The sequence below is a fragment of the Diabrotica virgifera genome, chromosome 2, assembly GCF_917563875.1.
Source record: "Diabrotica virgifera virgifera chromosome 2, PGI_DIABVI_V3a".
Taxonomy (NCBI): Eukaryota; Metazoa; Arthropoda; class Insecta; order Coleoptera; family Chrysomelidae; genus Diabrotica; species Diabrotica virgifera.
The window spans coordinates 22,472,586-22,495,233 of NC_065444.1; the positions used below are offsets into that span (position 1 = coordinate 22,472,586).

At 34.2% G+C, this 22,648-nt stretch overlaps 1 protein-coding gene across 1 annotated transcript in view; it reads left to right on the top strand.

Annotated features, from left to right (window-relative positions):
- LOC114333573 (uncharacterized) overlaps nucleotides 1-22,648 on the top strand; it is a 48,458-nt gene that overhangs the window by 20,109 nt on the left and 5,701 nt on the right. The window contains exons 5-13 of the mRNA XM_028283468.2: nucleotides 826-1,094; nucleotides 2,829-3,003; nucleotides 6,295-6,631; nucleotides 10,476-10,732; nucleotides 11,706-11,877; nucleotides 12,228-12,485; nucleotides 12,544-12,666; nucleotides 19,585-19,671; nucleotides 21,640-21,774. Of these exons, the coding sequence (XP_028139269.2) occupies nucleotides 826-1,094; nucleotides 2,829-3,003; nucleotides 6,295-6,631; nucleotides 10,476-10,732; nucleotides 11,706-11,877; nucleotides 12,228-12,485; nucleotides 12,544-12,666; nucleotides 19,585-19,671; nucleotides 21,640-21,774 (1,813 nt within the window). The remainder of the gene's footprint in view (nucleotides 1-825; nucleotides 1,095-2,828; nucleotides 3,004-6,294; nucleotides 6,632-10,475; nucleotides 10,733-11,705; nucleotides 11,878-12,227; nucleotides 12,486-12,543; nucleotides 12,667-19,584; nucleotides 19,672-21,639; nucleotides 21,775-22,648) is intronic.

The following is a 22,648-nucleotide window of genomic DNA, read 5'->3' on the forward strand; positions in this document are numbered from 1 at the left end:
CTGGACAAAAAGTTTAGAGGACCGCTAACGTGTCCCGTTGTAATTATTTTCAAATATCTATTTACCACAAATACGTCCAATCATCCAGTAACATCCAATAAAAACAATCAATACTTTAAAGTACAGAAAAACACTACAACTTACTGTATTTTTGTGGAGCCACTATCATAACTTAAAAAGTTTCACCACATGTAACAACATACTATACCGAGGTAGGCGCTGTTGTCGAATTTTTCAAACGAGTAAATTTAACTGATAAATAGGAAGTCCAATATGCTGCAATATAGGACGCACCGATGCCCAACTCGAATAGTCACCGTGTAATAAATTAGTAAACATTTTCCAGCTGGCTGGACCTATGGACTGAGGAGGATAAATAAATCTAAAATCAAATGGGTATGTACGTGAGTTAAAGAGAGAAAAGAGATTGTGTGAATCGCCTATTTATAAATATTTCTGCAGGTATTAAGGCAGAGGCTTAAACTTATCTTATAGATAATAAAGTAGGTATAAATTGGTCAGTCGAATCAAAGTATATAGTTCCTCTAGTCGGCTTATTCTTAATAGCCACTAGACTAATAGTATTTACTTATGAATGATAGTTTTATGAACTTCAAAAATATAATTTCCATAAATTTTATTTACAATTTACGCCGTTATTAATAAAAATTCAGAGTTAACGCAATGATATAAAATAATTATAATTTGAGACGAACCGATTCATGTAAATTTTATTGCATTTGAGTGACATTATATTTTCCTTAAGATGTGTGTTTTGTTTTTTTGTATTATTTATAAATATTTTATTATTTATAAATTTTTTAGGGTGATAATTCAATCAGGAGGAATAAAGGGAGACATCCGAATGACTCAGCACACCAAATTTGAGCCGACGTTTTTGACATTTAATTTATCAACAGCTAGAGGTGATGTGGAAACAAGACTTGTTTACAGTTCTACTGTAGTTGCATACAAAATCCACGAACTACCGATGAAACCTTCCAGATCCGTTGGTCAGAATGAAAATACTTGTTTTACCACAAACTTTGTATACAATCCCATGAAAATCAATTTAAACAATGTACCTCCCAATGGTAAGTATCGTATTATTTTAAATGTATGTACCTATAGTGTTTTCAGAGCGATATTATTGCTCTTACAAGGTTTGTTCCAACACAACGAAATCCGTCATGTAACAATCACGCTCCTGCGCAGTAAACAAAATACGTTCCTACAAATAGATGATCGTTCATCGCTTCGTCCTTCCGAATGTTCCAACAAATATTGTGATCATCCAGTGACAATTTCATGACGATCATTTTATTATTCGGATTTCGGATAAATTAATGCAAGTACTGGTTGGGTGACCTGCGCACTAGGATCGATTTTCGAATGACTGTCACCGGACGGTACAGTTTGTTTAGCAGAAAATGGTTGACTTCAATTAGTGCGGTCATAAATATTATTAAATTTATCTGACTTGGGCCATTGTTAAGATCGGTCCGGAGCGATAAGCAAATGAGGTAGACAGAGTTGGTCTTTTGACAATTAACACTGACTAGATGGTACTCCTATAAAAAAGCAAAGGATCCACAAAATTTTTACCTGAAATATGTAAATGAAACATATATTTAAATTTTACCTGAAACCGGGCGTTTTATGCTATTATAGGTTAACCCAGGATGTTTATAGTCGGTACTAATTGAAGTCAACCATTTACTGCTAAACAAACTTTACAAATGATGGACATTTTCTTAAAATTCTAACAATAAGTAGGGAATGCCTTTCTGCCTCTCTTCGTTGCTCTTCATAATTTTCGCATCTTTCTCATATTCTTTTTTGAATATACTGCACGTATAGTTCATATCTTTTGTCTATTGCTTGTATAGATTCTTCATCAAACCAAAGATATTTTCTTTGTAGTTTTTTAATTCAGTCTTTTAGCCGTTTTCCATGTTATCATTTTAATCTTATTCCATTCTTCTTGTATTGTTTCCTTCCCCTATTCTAGAAGTTTGTGTAGAAGTTTTTGTGTGTTTCTCTCCTAGCTCTTGAATCTATTACTCTTGTTGCCGCTTTTCTGTCCATTAACACATGATCTATCTGGTTAGTTAGTTGACCATTCGGTGAGAGCCATGTGACCTTATGAATACCTCGTTTAGGGAAGAAGATTAAGTTTATAATCATTTCATTAATTATATCATGGAGGCTGTGCTTGGCTATTGTTTCCATGTATTCGGTTGAATATTAATAATTGTAATATTAAAGAACTTTCACTTAATTCGTAATTTGCCCATTATTTTACTTAACGATTGGAAGTCTAGTATATTGCATTGCATTTTCTTGTCCCCTATGTGTATATTTAGTGTATGTTTGTGTATGTTTGTGTGTCTCTGATCTCATTAACTATCCATTTTGTTTCTTGATTTGTATTGCAATGCGATTTTGTATCCAGATAGTTCGTTAAGTAGGGATTTCTGCGCACTAGGGTTATTCAAGGCTATGACCACGAGGCTTATCCGTTGGTTCTTAACAATATTTTTTTCCAAGTATGAATAGTTGGCCCATCGCCCAATCCCCTTTTCTTCCTTCCTCGTTGGCCTTTGCCCTATTTTTCACTGAGGTTGGTTACCCAATCTCAGGTAAGTTTGCTCAGGTTTGCCCCTCCCATTCAGCCACACTTCTTGGAGGATAGGATAGAAATTGAGTAGGTGTGGCAGAGTGGCTAGATGTGTTATCAGGAAGCAACACCTTGTATTGCGCATCACTACTCCTTTGAATCCCTTGTTACTATTTTAACTACTTTTAAAGTATTTAATTTTTTAAAGGTTTTGGAACACAGGACCAATACGCTGTAGGCGACTTATCCGGTAAACTTCTGGGAAGAAATAATGAAACCATGCTTGTACCGGGGACTCAGGAACTAAGTGGAAAATATTGGGATACCTATCTCCCATTACAAGGAAGGTATTCCTCAGTTCACAGGTCCTTAGTTATTTATAAGTAAGTATTATGTACCTAGATAAAAAATAAAATTGAACTAAAACTTGTATCGGGTAGCTCTATTAGACACCAGAGTGTAATATGTACAATAAGAATAAATACCAAAATCCTGGTGAATCCTGGTGACGATGCTACGATCCACTATTGATAACTACCAAAAATAAATACGGGCAAATACGTCAGGAAAATACTCTAATCATTACTTAGTCTGGGTTAAAGGTGGACAAATCGATCATTACGCAATCCGGCACATTACGCAATGTTCTTGTCAGATCAGTACTCTGGTAAAACTCGGTTCTTTGTCAATATCTTTGCTGTTTTATACCTTTGTCGGTGTTATATTTCCAGCGCGCATCGAATGGAAGTGGTAGGTACAGAGCCGTGGCAAGTCAGCTGCGAGAGCTGCCAATTTTTTGATCAATTCTGTATCTTAACAAGATAAAAAAGCTTCCGATATATTTCATTGACTTTGAAACGTTGAATGTTTGATAAAAAATGTTGCCTGTGATTCAGATATACATATTAGTCCAAGTAATGAAGCTTAAAATAGGACAAAACCTCGCAATTTTTACAGAATGGATCGATTTGCATCAAAATTTGAGAATAAGTAGTAGATAGTCCAAGGATCAAAATCTATATGATGCCCAAAGGCTCTTTTACCATGGGGTGGTTGCCACCCCATCTAGGGGGTGGAAATTTTTTATTATATTTTGACCGCAAAAGTTGGTAAAAACATTCATTCTAAGCAAAAAACGTTCTGTACATTTTTTTGATAAAATTAATAGTTTTCGATTTATTTGCTATCGAAAGTGTTGGTTTTATATCGAAAAAATCAATGTTTTTAATAAGTTTTCTGCTAATAACTCAAAAAGTTTTCGTTTTATCAGAACAACTTTACTTAACAAAAATGTACCTTTTAAAAAAATAAACAAAACCCCTTTTTTAATTTTCTTTAAGACCAATAGTAATCGAGCTATACTTTATTATAGGTATCTAGGCTCTTCTTCGTCAAACGTTAAATATTGTAAATTCAAGGGCAAAAGACGGGAAAACTATGTATTTTTCGAGAATAACTTGTTCAAACCAATTTAAAGTATTTAAAAATATCTATCTCCAAAAGAATGTCAGTCCCTATTTTTTTCAGCGAAAAAGTGATCGGAAGCAACCTCCTAATCACCACCCTAATTAAAATTAGTCATTGACCTTATGTGACCTTCTTTATTTATGTATTATTAATAGGTTCTGGAAGTTTGACCGGCTTAGAATGATTAGTTTAAAAAAAATGGAGTTAAAAGCAAATAACGAATTTTTGTAGTTTGGAAAAAAATAGCATTTTCTTCAGAATAGAGCGATTATCATCAGAGATTTGAAAAATGTTTAAACATGAAATTGAAGTTTATTTAATTCCCAAGAACCTGGTTTGCAAATATTTTTTCTATGGCAAAAATTGAGGGAGCTATTGACAATTAAAACTTGTAATAACATGCAAAAATCACCTTTACCAACCCCTTTCAAAGTCACCTCTATTTGTGACTGAGGATTTTAAAAAGAGTTAATATTAATAGGCTTACTATAGATCCTGTAAAAACCTACAAATTTCTTTTTTGCCAAACTTTCTAAGATAAAAAAAAGAATGTGTGTGTACTTTGTACGCACGTAAGAAGTTATACTTCTATTATATGATTTAAACGAAATTAATATACTTTTTATTTATATTTTATTTAAACATTAAACTAATTTATACTTACTACTTCTCAAACATATTTATTTAAACAGTGCCAAAAATTAAATTAATAAAAGAATAAAACACACACAAACACATTAAAAATGCCACAAATGATTTCTGAACATTAATTGTCGGAAATTTTTTTAACTAAATACGTATTTTCTGAAAATGAAACTATATAATAAATATACTGACAATCATAAAATGTATAAAAATAATAAAAAAATAAAAGTTTTTATTGGGATTCGAACCAGCTATCAGCGCCGTTGGTATATTGGGGTTCATTCGCCTTAAACGCTTCGCCACGGAGGCAATGTGTCATTATGTGCGAAGATCGACTAACTAAACGGATTAAGCTTTTGACATTTTTGAATTAAATTAAATTATTTTGATTTTGAATTGAAATGATTTATAATTGAAAAAATACAACAGAACATATAGTAAGAAAACAATATATTAGGTGAACATTGATAGAAATTTTGATGGTAATCAAATTATGTAAATAAGAGTATTACATACTATGTATTTTGGTAGGTTCAAATAGGTAGGTACCTATGATACATTTACAATTATTACGTACTTGTTGCTTTTAAAAACTATTTAAATGTCACTACAATTATAAACTTTTTGTTTCTGTCCTCACAACAATAAAACTAATATATTATACATTTGTTTACCTTCATATTGAACAATTATTTATTATTGACAGATCATTTCAACACCCAATCAGAGCCCGTATAACGACTAATACCATACTGTCGGTGTGTGCATGCGCGCAGATCAATATAAATTCACCCTCAATCTCAATCGCGCCTAAAGAAGTATAACTTCAAAAATAAAAAAGTTACGGTTAGAAAATTAATATATTTTTTTTGAAAAAAAAAGATGAAATCCATTTGGAAGCATTATAATGTAAGTTAGCGGTGTTTTTAGATATTGGCCTTATTCATTCTTTTTTATTTATGTATTATTAATAGATTCTAGAAGTTTGACTGGCTTAGAATGATTAGTTTTAAAAAAACTGGAGTTAAAAGCGAATAACGAATTTTTGTAGTTTGGTAAAAATGCCATTTTCTTCAGAATAGAAAGATTAGCATCAGAGATACGAAAAAATGTTTGAATATGAAATTGTAGGTTATTTATTTCTCAAGAACTTGGTTTGAAAAAATGTTTGCTACAGCTAAAATTGAGTGAATCGTAAATGAGTATTATCGAAAAACATTGATTTTTTCGATATAAAACCAACACATTCGATAGCGAATAAATCGAAAACTATTAATTTTATCAAAAAAATGTATAGAACATTTTTAGATGTTTAGAATGAATGTTTTTATCAACTTTTGCGGTCAAAATATAATAAAAAGTTTCCACCCCAAACCACCCCCATGGTAAAAGCGCCTTTCGGCATCATATAAATTTTGATCCTTGGACTATCCACTACTTATTCTCAAATTTTCAAGCAAATCGATCCATTCTGTAAAAATTGCGAGGTGAAAAGCTTCGGTTCCTGGACTGGACTATATTACATTCAGATAAATGCATTCATTTTATTTGTAATATTTTAGGAATACTCAATATCCTTCATCAGAGCTAATCGCAGAACCTTGGATATGTGGCGGAATAACCTTGTACGAACCAAATTTCCAATACGAGAAACAAATTTTTACCGCCCAGGTTCTCTTCAGATACCCAACCGTAGGAAGAATGCTCATGAGGCAGGTTAAGGACGAACCTTGGGCAGATACGACAATACTCATCGAATATTTAGTACACGCAGATGGAGCAGCTCTTAATAACTCAGCTGAACACAGGTGGGCCATCCATGAGCTTCCTCCAGGAAAAGATTTTTATAATTGGACAGCAAGATGTTTAAGTTCCGGAGCTGTATATAATCCTTATAAGGTTAGTTGGAGTTATTTTTATAGCTATTTAAAGTGTAGGTTATTTAGTGAGTCGCTCATTCTACAAGAAGAGTGCAGTCGCTCATTCTACAAGAGACGTAAGAGAGGTGTTTTCACAGCTCGAGGAGGAAACAGGTAACCTGGGCCTTCGAATAAATGAAGAGAAGACGAAATATATGCTGGTGACCAAAAATCCAAGACCAAGAGTTAGACAGAACGTAACTATTAATGACCACAACTTTGAAGTAGTAAAAGAGTTTAAATATCTGGGAGCAGTAATCACAGAGGACAATCACATAGAAAAAGAGGTCTCAGCAAGAATAGCTGCGGGAAATAGAGCATTATACTCCCTATCATCATTATTAAGATCTAAGCTGCTGAAAAGACAATCTAAATTAAGACTGTACATGTCAATTATTCGCCCAGTTGTTACATATGGGAGTGAAACATGGACTCTACATCAGCGAGAAATAAATAAATGCTGATATTTGAAAGGAAAGTCCTCAGAATGATATTTGGTCCTCAAAGAGATGAATTGACAGGAGAGTGGAGAAGGCGCCGCAATGCTGAATTGCTGACTCTATATGGTACTGAAAACATCGTCAGACATATAAAAGCTAATCGGATAAGATGGGCAGGTCATGTAGTAAGATCAGAGGAAGACAGAGTGCTAAAGACAGTGTTCTTCGAGAGACCAGACGGTAGAAGATCAGTGGGCCGTCCCAGAAAAAGATGGAAGGATGATGTTGAAACCGATCTATCTAGGATTGGGGTACAACAATGGCAAATCGAAGCGCAAGATCGCAGACGATGGAGGGCCATAGTGGATGCGGCGAAGACTCACCCCGAGTTGTAAAGCCAGTCAAGAAGAAGAATTTAAAGTGTGACCGTAAATTTTTACTCATTATAGTAAATATAACTGAATATCAAAAAAGTACACTAAATTCTGAGTTTTAACAACACTGTTGCCAGCTTGTGATTATAGATTGATTATAGATTGTTGCTATTGATCCTGGTCGTATGATAGTTTTGAAACAGAATTGCGTGAAGCTTATTTAGCTTTTAAAATTAGTAACTTATAGAAGACGTAAATATTTTAATTTTAACATGATGTATGTAATCAAATAAACTTACTTTAGCCCAATAAATGACCGTTTTCCAGTGTAATTTCCAGCGGCAACTCCAAATTGCATGAAAATTTGGATTTAGGTTCTACTTACCCTCCACTTCAAAGTTGAATTTGTGACGTTGGTTGCTTTTACTTGGGGGTGACATTTACCCCTTCTCGGGGGGGGGGGAACGCGTGTTTAAAATAGGGCCGGAAATGGATAATTGACTTATTTTAAGCACCTTTTGCTCTATAAAGTTTTTTACGTAAGTCAATACTTTTCGAGTTATTCGCGATTTAAAATGTTGATTTTTCGACAAAAAACTACGTTTTCAGACTGTTTTTCCCAAATAACTCAAAAAGTAAATATTTTATCGAAAAAAATATTTTTAGCAAAAGTGTAGCCTATAAAAAAACGAAAAAAATGGTGTACCAGTAAAGTCTACAAATTGAGTAGAAGCAAAGTTGTAGCTCATGAAAAATACGTTCTTATTCGTCTAATTCCAAATTGAATAATTCAACGCGAAATCACCGAAGAAAGAAACGTTTTTCGGGAAAACCTTATTAACATTTTTAAAGTATCGAAAAAAAGCTTATTTTTTGTTTTCTACAAAAGTTTACAGCATCAAAAATAAACGAGTTACATTGATAAAAAAAAGTTGGCCCCTTTTTCTTGGTAGAAAAAATCGTGAAAACCTCCCTCTATTTAGCACCCTAAATGAAATTAATCGTTTGGCTTTACCATCTATTTTAACTGCATGTGTATTGTTTATATGATCTGTAAGTTTGCTTGGTTTGAAGTGCTTATTTTTTAAAACATTTGGTTTTATAGTAAAAAAAATTTTCTAAAAATTTTTGAAATATTTCATTTTTTCAAAATAACTTAAAAAGTATTAGTGATAAGAGAAATAAAGAGTAAAAAATGTAGGTTTTGCTATTATAAATAAGCTAGTTTATTTTGTTTCCCCGTAAGACAAAAATTGGTTAAGATATGGCTGTTCAAAATTTGCATACACTAGTGATTAGTGACCCATTCAAGCTTTCCCAATTATAACCCTTTCAAAAATAAACACTTTAAACTGGTGAGACTGACAGACCATATAAAAAATAGACAGGTAAGTAAATTTTTTGTAAAGCGGTAGCGATTAATTTCATTTGGGGAGCTAAACACGGCGAGATTTTCATGATTTTTTACAAAAAAAAGAGGGCCAACTTTATTTTGAGCGTAACTCGCTTATTTTTAATGCTAAAACTTTTGTTAACAATTAAAACAAAGCTTTTTATAAACACTTTAAAAAAGTTTAAATGGGCTTTTTCACGAAAAGTGCCTAATTTTTCGGTGATTTCACCTTTAAATATTCGATTTGGAATTAGACGAATAAGAACGTATTTTTCATGAGCTACAACTTTGTATTTATTTGATTGATAGACTTTACTGATACATCATTTTTTTGGGTTTTTTATAAGCTACACTCTTGCTAAGGATATTTTTTTCGATAAAATATTTACTTTTTGAGTTATTTGCGAAAAACCGTCTGAAAACGTAGTTTTTTTGTCGAAAAATAAACATTTTCAATGGTAAATAACTCGAAAAGTACTGACTTACGTAAAAAACTCCATAGAACAAAAGTTGCTTAAAATCAGTCAATTTATCCATTTCCGGTCTTATCTTGAACGTATGTTTTTTCACCCCCTAGAAGGGGTGACTGTCACCTCCCAAGTAAAAGCAACCAACGGCACAATTACAACTTTGAAGTGGAGGGTAAGTAGAACCTAAATCCAAATTTTCATGGAATTCGGAGTTGCCCCTGAAAATTACACGGTATCGCCGAATTTCCCGTTCATTTACTGGGCTACTTATTATACAGTGCTAGTCAAAAGTCCGAACCCCCCCTCGTATCTTTTGAACGGTTATACCTATAATAGTGAAATTTGGAGGAAGAAAATAAACGGACGTAAGCTTCTTAAGTACTCATGACAGGTGACGTAATAGTGACAGATGACGTTACAGAGCCACTGTGACCGATAATTTTAAATGGGACCTTATGGTAAGTGATACCTCGTTTGAAAGGTATTGAAAATACCTATTCAGTCATACTAATTTTGTTTGAGTTTAAGCTAATTTTGATGAACAAATGAAATAAATATAAAATTGTAGTTTCGCATTTAATTAATAAAAATTCAAAATTCTGCCTATGATTAATTGTCAAACAGGTTGACGTTGACGTAAAAACTACTAGAGAATTAAAAAACGTCAACTTTTTTGACAAGAAATCCATAGGTGGACATTTGAATTTTTATTAATTAAATTCGAAACTACAATATTATATTTATTTAATTTATTCACCAAAATCAAAATCAACCTAAACTCAAAAAAATTAGTATGACTGAATAGGTATTCTAAATACCTTTCAAACGAGGTATCACTTACCATAAGGTCCTATTTAAAATTATCGGTCACAGTGGCTCTGTAACGTCATCTGTCACTATTACGTCACCTGTCATAACTAGTTAAGAAGTTTACGTCCGTTTATTTCCTTCCTCCAAATTTCACTATTATAGGTATAACCGTTCAAAAGATACGAGGGGGGGTACGGACTTTTGACTAGCACTGTATAAGGAAATATTGACTAAACAGTTCTACATCTGCAAAAATTCAAAATATTAACTATCGTCTGAAGAAAACTCGTCGGATGATGAAGAAATATCGCAATCACTATTTGTACTTTTTTTACAGGTGGATTTTGACAACAGAACATCCCCTGACCGATGTAATATGAATGCTATTGGAATATGCAGACTGGGAGATCTTTCAACACGTCAAGGTACAATTGATATTTCCGGAAAAATTGCTGACAGTGACAAAATATCTAGAAAACTGTGGACAGATCCGATGATACCGTTAACGGGTTTTCACAGTGTTTTGGGAAAATCGCTTGTTTTATACGACGACCATGGACCTAAAGCTAGGGGTGAAAGACTAGCTTGTTCGAGGTAAGTAAACTAAAGTTATATTATAAAAATTTTAACAATAAATGTAGTCCTTCGTTTATCTAAGTTTCAATTTAATCGACAGATAACGAATAGAAAGATAGGCTGAAGAACTCCCGAATATTGGGAGAAGGTCTGTAGAGGCTGAGGAGATCTGAGAGAAGGACGGATTAAAAAAAAAGAATGTGTGTGTACTTTGTACGCACGTAAGAAGTTATTCTTCTATTATATAATTTTAACGAAGTAAATATACTTAACAGGTTATTTGTATTCTATTTAAATATTAAACTAACTTTCTTATCTACCACTTTCAAAAAATTTTTATTAAAACAACCAAAAATAAAAAAAATGAATCATCCAGGATTAGAATCCGGGACCTTTCGATCTCTGACCGAACGCTCAACAACTAGACCACCGAGTCTCCTGTAATTGACACGTAAGTTTCGGATATAATTACACAACACGGTGACAAATAGATTGAGTGGTATCGTAATAAAAATGTTATACCTACATATTTTATTATCTTAATACAGAAGAAGAGCAATTCAAAGACACAAAAATTATAATAAATAATACATTTACTAAAAACACTAATATATTCTTTTAATGACTTATTTGCAATGATACAGATACTATCTTGAAAGATTAGAAACGAACTACATACTGTCTGTGTGCGCATGCGCGCAGATTTATGAAAATTTTTACTCTCAATCGCGCCTAAAGAAGAATAACTTCAAAAAGGTGAAAAGATACAGTCAGAGAGAATGTGGGGAAAATGGGAGCGAGACAGTGGGAAATAGTGGCACAGGACTGACAAACACGGAAGACACTAGCAAACGCGGTAAAGATTCACGAAGAGTTGTAACATCATTGATGATGATATGTCAGTTAGACATCGTATTTAGTTTTGTATTTATATTCTTCTCTCCATCTCTATTATAGTGTATACATCTTATAATTGAATGTTTTCTTTTAGGATTGGCGGTGTCTACAGAAGAAAAGCTGTTGCCAGGGATTGGTTTCCCAACGGTTATGATCTGACAGTTAAAGGAAAAATAGAATTCGTTCAACAAACTGAGTACGACATTACAGATGTAGACGTTGATTTGGAAGGTTTAACATCTGTTAAAGATTATCACATACACATGGTGAGTTTGCTTCTGCAAGTCATGTCAAGGCTTTTGATTTTCATGTATATCTCTTTTCTTAAGAAATTATTTTATGCCCTTACAACAACCGTTAAACATATATCCCTGTCTATCTCGATAATCTCTTTTTTGCTCAAATATTGCAAATATTCCAAATAATTCCTTTACAGGCCTTACTGAAGTAACACAAAAATCCCTTTAGGTAGGTGATTTCTAATAATTATTTCGACCACTTACAAACATTAACGGTACTTTATTTATTTAAATAATCTATAAAAGGGCATACCTTCTCTATTTTATTGATTTTCTATTTTGAAATAAATGCTTACTTAAAAATTTTATTATTTTAGACACCAGTTGAGGAAAATCTGGAATTTCCATGCGAGAAAACATCACTGTACAGTACTTGGAATCCTTTAAATGTAGATGCAGCATCATCTCCTCGCGCTTACCATGGTACCCCCGACCAATACGAAGCTGGCGATTTAAGTGGGAAGTTTGGAAGTCCTATTAATCACACAATGTACAAAACTTACTATAACGACACCTTATTAAGTTTGTTTGGGCCAAGGAGTATTTTAGGGAGATCCATAGTGTTGTTCAAAAGGGTATGTCGTACTGTATTAGTTTGCTTCATTCAGTACAAACTTCTTTGATATATTTCAGAATTCACGAAGATGGGCTTGCTCAACTATTGAACGAGGCTACAGTCCATCAGAAGCAAGAGAATTACGAGCCATAGCATCCTTCCACAACCCTAATGGTCATGCTTTTGGTTACATGAAAATGGTAAGATTTTTATAACTTGAATTAATAATAATTATTTCCAGTCTGCTATCTTTTAAAAGAGAAGAGATTACTCCGTGGCGTTACAACTCTTAGAAGAATATTTCCAGTTATATACAATAGGGAATTTGCACATTTTTTTTATTACATAATAATGTTCAGTTTTGTTTGAAAATGAGATTTCCAAAATTTCACGCTTCAAAAACTCGTAATAACTTAGAAATACATATTTAAAGTCTTCTGCGGTATAAAATAGTTCAAACGACCCGTGACGTCACGTAGTTTTACATTAGTTATTATTATGGTTATATTTCGCTGTGTCTAGGTACACGCTAACGTGTGCGCAAATAAAAAAGTTAGGTACACGCGAATTAAACTTCATCAAGTCAGTGACGTCATTATTTAGCGTGCGCAGTAACTGTATATTTTGGTACAAGCTATTTTGATATGTTTAGTGTTTGTTTGATAGAAAAATATTTGTTAAGGGAAGGGAAGCAGAACTATTCAGATGTTTCAAACTTAATTGTAATAAATCAATGTAATCTCCTTTTCATGAACATTTTTCAGTGCGTCACAAATTATAGAAAAAAAGGTAAGTCCGTGATAATACACATTTATGACATTTATTCTAACGTGACATTTTTGTTAAATCTGACAGTTGTCAAATTTTATTTTCAATTTGGAATAAAACCAAATCAATTGTGTCTATTGCATTTATAAAATGGTATTTTCTTTCATTTGTATAGTCTTATAAATTGTACAGATTATATTGATAATATTATTATTTTATTTAATAAATAATTCTGTTTTGGTTATGGCGCCATCTATCGACAACTAGAATAATCACCGAACTAGAATAATTACCAAAGTATTCAAAGACGTGCCTTTTTTTCTGTCACATACAATTTAATGCGTTAGAGAGAAATCGAAAAACTGTGACGCACTGAAAGATGATCATGAGAAAAAGAATATCAATATATTTAGTTGACATGACACGTACAAAATACTGTTAAAATAATTTTTATACGTAAGTTAATTATTATAATCAACTATTCTAAATGGGAAATAAGCCACAATTTAACTAAAAAAATGATTTTATTAACGTTTCGACGTCCAAATCGGATGTCATTGTCAAAATACAAAAATTAGTCAGATTAAATAAATTAATAGAAAAAATTTTTTAGTAAGCAACAACATTTTTGTTTAACTTAATAATATTTTGTATTTTGACGACGACGTCCGATTTAGACGTCGAAACGTTAATAAAATCATTTTTTAGTTAAATTGTGGCTTAGTTCCCATTTAGAATAGTTGATTACAAAAATGCCACAAGGAAATAGCTTCAGAACAAGTTAATTATTGTTGTGAAAGCTTTAGGTCTTCTTTTATTTTATTTTTGGACGGTAATACTGTTTCACTTATAACTAAAAAAATATATATTGTAACAAAATAATTATTGACCTACCCTCGTATACCAGCTCCCGTCTCGGGACAGACAGAACACTATCGATGTTTCGAGATACGCCGATGCAGCGCCGATGACGTGCAAGCGGTCACATGGACATAGCTGGAGATATATAGATATTTCTGGAATATCTGTATCGCATATATAAATAGGACATATTTGTAAATAGAGTTTAGTCTTAAGCTAAAGTTTGTAAAGTAAACTTGTATAAATAAAAATAAAGTCGTATATAAATTACGAACCGCTGGTTTTATTGTAATTAGAAGTAATTACACAGTAAATAACCGCTACAGTGGTGTTAACGGTGTGGAGTGTAAATAAATGAAAAGTGAAAAAAAGACTTTTGAACTTTATTCGTCGGGAATAATCGGAGTGCGTTAATTGTTCGGTATTCGGAAAGACTTTTGAACTTTATTCGTCGGGAATAATTGAAGTGCGTTGATTGTTCGGTATTCGGAAAGACTTAGACATTTTGAAAAGTACGTGTGTGCCGACCAAAGATGTTGCTACAAGAACTGACCATAAAACAGCTCCGTGAACAATTAGAAGAGTACGAATTAGACAGCAGTGGGTGCAAGATAGTCCTACAAGCACGACTCAAGGATGTCCTCACGAAGAACGGAGATGACCCAGAGACGTTCCACTTCCAGTCAGCAGAACAAGTAATCTTATCGAAATTAAAAACTGTTTCTGAAACGATCAATGAAACTTGTAGAAAAAGCGACGATAAATTCGAAAATGTTGCTAAAAGATTCGATGAGACTTCTCAAATAATTAAAGACGTATGTAGTCAAAACAATGAGAAATTCGAAACCATTTCTCAAAAGATCGATGAAACTTCTATAAAGAACAACGAGAAACTTGAAGAAGTTAGTAGAAAAAGCGACGAGAAATTCGAGAACGTTGCTAAAAAATTTGACGAGACTTCTCAAGTAATTAAAGAAGTTTGTAGACAGAGCAACGAGAAATTTGAAAGTGTTTCTCAAGTAATTAAAGACGTTTGTAGACAGAACGACGAGAAATTTGAAGAGGTTTCTAGAACATTCGATAAGATACAGAAAAGCGTAGACGACAGTAAAGAAATGTTAGAAGATAAGATCAAACAACTAGAGACTATGGTAACCAATACGAAAGTGCTACCTTCAGTTAATGCAGTAGTTTTGGCCGTAGAAGAGAAGATCAAAGAATTAGAGAGCATGATAACCGATACAAAAGTACAACCATCAGTTAATGCAGCAGCGTTAGATCCTGTGGTGAAAGATGAACTACCGAGAGACGAAACGTCGCATAATATGAGATTCAAATTACCACCATTTGATGGAAAGTCCTCTTGGTCCATATACCTTAAACAATTTGAAGCTATTGCGACCGCCAATCATTGGACCGAACAAGAAAAGGCTGTTTCCTTGACTGCTGCTTTACGAGGTGATGCTGCAGATATATTAAGGTCAATTCCCAAGGGTCAAGAAAATTGTTACCAGACCTTGTTCACTCGTCTAGAAAAACGCTATGGAGATGCCCATCTACAACAAGTATACAAAGCACAACTGCGAAGTAGAAGTCAACGAGCAAGTGAGAATCTGCAAGAATTTGAAGCAGATGTGGCTCGTGTGGTGCGGTTGGCTTATCCAGAGGTGCCAGACAGCGTTTTAGAAGAAATTGCAGTAGATACCTTCGTCAATGGGCTGAAAGATAATGAACTACAGAAAGCTTTACGACTAGCAAGACCGAAAGTTTTAGATGAAGCACTTGCTATTGCCTTGGAACACGAAGCAGCTAGCCAAGCTTCACGAAACAATCGAGTAATAACCGTGGAAAAAGGCGATAAGAGAAAAGATGAACGTTTGGTGGAAATGGTACGGAGGGTGATTCGTGACACGATGCCGAAGAGACGCATGAAGAGGGCTGGAAGAGTTGGTTCAAATACAGATGCTTCCTCGATACGGCCATGCAGTGAAAGTTGTAATCACCGGCTTAAAGTAGATGAACAGCTTTGCCCTGTGAGACGAACTACCGTCGTTAATGAGCAATGGCAGCCACAACAGTTACAAGAAGCCCAAGAAGACGATCCATGTATAAAAAGAGTATTGGATTGGATGCGTCGAGGTGAGAGACCTAGTTGGCAAAACATTAGTGCATGTAGTCCGGAAGTCAAGGCCTACTGGAGCCAATGGAATTGCCTGATACTAAAAGATGATCTTCTGTACAGAACCTTTGAGAACGATGATGGTACAGAATCTAAGCTTCAGTTGATTGTACCTAAAAGTAAAGTGTCAGAAGTATTGCGTCAGTTGCATGACGGTACATCAGGTGGACACTTTGGTATTACGAAGACTCTGCAAAAGGTTCGAGAACGGTTCTATTGGGTGAACTGTAAAGATGATGTAAGAAGATGGTGCCGGAAATGTGAACTGTGTGCATCCGGTAATGGTCCAGTTGGTAAAAAGAGAGCACCCATGAGACAGTACAATGTTGGAAGTCCTATGGAAAGAGTAGCAATCGACATTGCAGGTCCATTTCCAGAAACCGATGCTGGAAATAAATACATTCTGGTAGCCATGGACTATTTTACGAAATGGACCGAGGCCTATGCATTACCGAATCAAGAAGCTGCTACCGTTGCAGAGGTACTTGTTAAAGAATTCTTCAGCCGATTTGGTGTTCCCTTGGAGATCCACTCCGACCAAGGGCGAAACTTTGAGTCAGCTCTTTTCCAAAACGTTTGTAAATTGATTGGTGCCAATAAGACCAGAACAACACCCCTGCATCCTCAATCAGATGGAATGGTCGAGAGGATGAACCGAACGATGGGTAAACACTTGTCCAAAGTTGTATCTGAACATCAGCGAGATTGGGACCAACACATTCATTTATTCCTGATGGCCTACCGCTCGGCCGTGAATGAAACTACAGGTCAAACACCAACCTGCCTGATGTTGGGTCGTGAAGTTCGTTTGCCCTGCGACCTAGAGTTTGGCTGCAGACCTTCCGAGGAATATGTTGCAGGCGAAGAATACGTAGACCGCCTGAAGTTACGAATGAACAACATTCATGAACTTGCCCGACAACACATCCAGATAGCCAGTGACAGAATGAAAGATCAATATGATTCTCGCTGCAAGAATGAAAGCTTCGAAGTAGGTGATCTTGTCTGGCTTTATAATCCACAACGTCGTCGAGGCCTGTGTCCTAAACTGCAAAGACAATGGGAAGGTCCGTATGAAGTTAAGAAGAAAATAAATGACGTAATATACAGAATTAAGAAGTTACCAAACGGTAAACCAAAAGTTATTCACATAAATCGTCTTGCACCATATGCTGGCTCAAATGAAACAGAGGAAGCCCGAGTCCTCCAACAGGAGATGAAAGATGCACCACAGCCAAGTTTTAAGGAATTTATGTCAAATTACGCAGAAAAAAAGAGTGCTAGATTCGGCGTGACCACAGAAGTTCAGCAAGATCTGTTTGGTGTTCCAGAAAACGTCTCTCTAGCCCACTGTGTTGCACAAGACCTCGAGATGACTAAAGGAATCTCGTCCGTATTCAATAGAAAGTTCGGCCGCCTGGACGAGTTAAGGAATCAACAACCTAAAATTGGAAGAGTATTGCGATTGGAAGATGGTCCTCGATCTTTGCTGTATATAGTGACCAGGAAGTCTTATACGGACACGCCAAGCTACGAGAACATATGGCGTGCTCTAACTAATTTGAAGAAAATGGTCTGTAATTATGACATCAAAGATTTGGCTTTACCAAAAATTGGCCATGCAGTAGAAAATCTGGATTGGAAGATTGTGAGAAGCATGCTGGAAGTGATCTTCAGAGAAACTGGCGTACGGATTACTGTGTGTTGCATGAACCCGAAGATGTCATACCCTTCAAAGACAGTAGACTGTTACTTCTTTTCTAGGGGTGTATGCAGAGCTGGAGAATCCTGTAGATTCCGCCATCCTGGGCCATCTAGAGTTGCTGATCGGGACGCTCAGATCTTAAGAGGGGAGCAGTGTAACAAAATAATTATTGACCTACCCTCGTATACCAGCTCCCGTCTCGGGACAGACAGAACACTATCGATGTTTCGAGATACGCCGATGCAGCGCCGATGACGTGCAAGCGGTCACATGGACATAGCTGGAGATATATAGATATTTCTGGAATATCTGTATCGCATATATAAATAGGACATATTTGTAAATAGAGTTTAGTCTTAAGCTAAAGTTTGTAAAGTAAACTTGTATAAATAAAAATAAAGTCGTATATAAATTACGAACCGCTGGTTTTATTGTAATTAGAAGTAATTACACAGTAAATAACCGCTACAATATTCATTTATAGTCTCTTAACTTTTTCATACTGTTTTAAAATGTTGTTAAACTCATTAAAAAAACTAAATAATTGTACACACTGCATAGTTAATTTAAAAAAAAAACCTAAACAAATAAAAAATAAGAAATCTCTTCACTAATCAATATTAAAATTAAAGTGTAAACACAACGCGATTAAACAAATTCCAACACTCTGACACTCTAATTTTTTAATTTCCGTACACGTTAGCGTGTACCTAGACACAGCGTTATATTTAGATATATTCTTCTTCTCCTTCTTTAGTTTATTGGCCTCCACCTACTTGGGTATTTGGCCAGCTCGTCATCGGAGAATAAAGGAAACATATTTATATTCTAATGACATTTATCGTATGTCGTAATAATATATACCAGTTTGTTGAGATTTGAGTTTGATACAGTTTTTGAAGGAAAGGGAAGAAGGTTTACTATTGAAAATAAAACCATTTTGTAAAAGTACAAATTTTCTATGACTAGTTCAAACGATCAAAAACGCTTTTAACGTCACACAACTGTATTTTTTCTGACGTTTATAATGTGTAATTTAAAATTATATATACAATTGGTGTAGAATGTAAACATACAACCCTGTGACGTCACGACGCGTTTTGGGGTGGCTGGTATAAGTTGAATTTTTAGTTGTCTTTAGGGACCAAACGAAAGACAAACAAAACATTTTTATCTTTGATACAAGTTCTAAATTATGTTCTATTGTGATTTATAACATTTTTTTTTCGAATTTAAAATTTTATGCAAGTTCCCTATTCTTAAGCCCCAGAAGGTTCTTCGACTTCGTTATGACTTTTATACTTTGTTGGTTTATAATTTTACATATCTTTTAAACCAGGAAAGCATGTAAGTCAATAGTAAAATTTAATGGTACTAGGTAGTAGTTAAATTTTAATATTGACTTTGACTATTGACAAGCTTTCGTAGTTTAAAAGATATGTAAAATTATAAACCAACAAAGTATAAACGTCTTAACGAACCAAAAATCGACTTACGAGGTTTTGCAGTTTAACCGTCGCTATATCTTTAATTATTGCTGAAAATAATTACATTATAGCAATCTTATGTTGCTTCAACTGTAGAATAATTTTTTTTGTTTTTCAGAGACAATTAATTCATAAAGATGGCAGCCCTAGTGATACAACTATTGAAGTCAAGCTTAGACATCCTGGAAAAAATGATAGGAATGTGGTAAGTTTAGCGCAGTAGACACAAAAGCTGTTATTCTATATAATATTGGAAAGAAATCCTTTGTAAAAGGTATAAAATTTTTTTATTAAAAATCCCTTAAAAGGGCTACATCACAACAAAACGTTTTCGATTTTTATAAAAAATCATCATCAGTGTTCGATAAACTGGATGCTAGCTGAGCCACAAAGGAAAAATATCTGGGTAAAAACCCTTTACATAAAATATAGATGCCTTAAAAGTGCATACTTCAATAAAAAGGCCTGTGATGGTCACATGGCAAACAGGATGATGCCCTAAGGTAAGGTATACAGGTTTCCCAACACGTGGGATCCAAATTGAGTTGATCACATTTCAATGACTTAATGGCAACTGAGATGGATTCTATATAATATATTATACAGTGAAACTTAAAGCTAAAATCAATATCAATAAAAGAATTAATATTAAAAATAAACTCACCAGGCTTCCGGGTTGAACCGCGTCGTTGGTTTCTAGGCCGAGCTTTCGACGTCATCTCTGACGTCATCTTCAGGGCTTCCGGTGTCTCAGTCTTCTGAGGCTCCAGACACTACACTCACTACTTCACTACTCAGTGCACTACTGTTGTTGTTGACGCTGGGGCGTTTATTTATACCGTGGACTGGCGTGACTGACGTGGCTGTCGATGACGTGGCGGAGTGGGAATTAGCGCGAAGACTATTCGGAGCGGGATTTGGATTGGCGCGAAGATTTTTAACGGCGGGAATTGGAGCAGACGATGTTTTCTTTAGGAGGGGTCTCCAATTCGAAGGTAAACGGATGTCGTCATCTCTTTTATTGAGACAATTTGGCCGTTTTTCGATTTCTATAGCTTCTCGGATAATCCTTTGTTTATAGAATCGGATGGAGGCTATGGTTCTGGAGTGTTCAAAGTCAATTTTGTGACCTGTATGAAGATGGTGTTGGCCTAGGGCTGAAACTGAATCGGAATTCCGAACAGATATGGAATGTTCATAAATCCTATTTTGGATTCTACGATTGGTTTGTCCTATGTAAGATCGGGGGCAGTCTGCACAAGGAAATTCATAAACTCCGTGTTGTTCATTTGGAATGTTGTCTTTGACGGATTGGACAAGAGATGAAAGTTTTTGTTGGGGAGTAAATATTGTTTTTATTCCTCGTGGTTTAAGAATTCTGTCGATTTTGTCAGATATTATACAGTGTGTCTACATAACTTGGAATCATATGGGAAACATTTTTTTTATTCATTTTACGAAAAAAGTTAATCTTTATAAAAAGCTGTAGGTCTGCATGATCTAAAACCTAAGGTGCAACCATCATATCCAATTTTATCAATCTTATACGAGATATGTAAGAGAATATGAATTTCGCTCAACGGTAAAGTACCCGTATACTTCACAATATCGAAAATTGTTATTATGAAAAGTTGTTTGAAATTATAAACTATGTTTTAGTATGAAATTACATTCGACTAATTAAAAAATAATAATTGTTGTCAAATTACTATTAGGTATTAATTTTACGAAAAAAATTATTCTTCATGAAAAGCTCTGCAACCTAAAACCTAAAATGCAACCATCAGATATCAAACTTTATTAATCTTATACGAAGTATGTCAAAAAATATGAATTTCGATCAAGGGTAAACTACCTTTATATTTCATAATATCGAAAATTGTTATTGTGAAAAGATATTTGGAACTATAAAATACGATAATTTGAACAACGGCATATGATTTTTTTACTTTGAAGACTTGGCAACGTTACGCTTACAGAGACATACCTACGAAACGAATTAGTTTGGTGGCCTGGTCTACTAATATAGCTATATCGTTTTAAACACGTTTCTCTCATTTCCTACCGTTGAATGCATCCATACCTACCTTAAATTCTTTCCTTATTTCTCTTATTTGATTCTTTCTCTTCTACCTTAAATTATGTATATGAGAGTAAATTTTTTATGTTTCAGACAAGGGAGCACAACTGGGCTATATATGTCAATCCTGTCGGTGTAGACGCTACAGTAAAAACTCTGGCAACTAGATGTGTAGCTGGTGGATATGTATGGAACCCTTATTTCACTCAACTGGCCGATCCATTAAATGTAAGTTGATATTAAGGGCGTAGGCGCAAAATTTCGCGACAATGTGTTTTAAATGCATTCATGTTTTTTGAATCCTAAGAAAACTAATAAGTATTTTTGAAAAATTTAAATGCAGAACGAAAGAATGTATTATTACCGAGGGCCGAAAGTCCCTGAAAACTTCTGTAATGTTTATTTTAATAAATTACTGAGGTGAAAAAAAAATAATTTATTGTGATTTTTAATTTCAAATATCTCATTCAAAAGAAACTTTTTGGTTATTGTAAGGGACTTTCGGCCCTCGATAATAATGTATTCTTTCATTCTGCCTTTAAATTTTTCTAAAATACTTATTGTTTTCTCAGGATTAAAAAAAATAATGCATTTGAAACACATTGGCGCGAGATTTTGCGCCTACGTCCTTAAATGAAATATATTAATTTATCTAATTTAATAAACGCCTAGCAAGACACGAAACGGTGTTTGTCCGGGAGAATAACTCCTAGCGCCACCTAGGAAATAAATCGGAACTAGCAACTGACACTTATTTGTTACGAAAGTTGTACAAAAGACCATAGATGCCAAAAGAAGTTGTACAAAAGACCAAAAAGCCCGAGAAGTAACATGAACCTATTTAGATAGCGGTGCGAATGTTGCCTTGTTTCTAAACAGAATCGCTGGGGTGGGGAGCTTCTACATAAATGAAACAGAGTTGGATTCAGAATAATTAATAATATTTATTGAATTAGTTTCGAATATAACACAAGTTAATATACCTACACTTATTTAACTAATTACACTAATCGTATTGACTAATCACAAAAAACAAGAAGTTATCTTAAATTTAAAATTAATATTTTAATGTAGGATATGCGCACATTTGAAATATACTTTG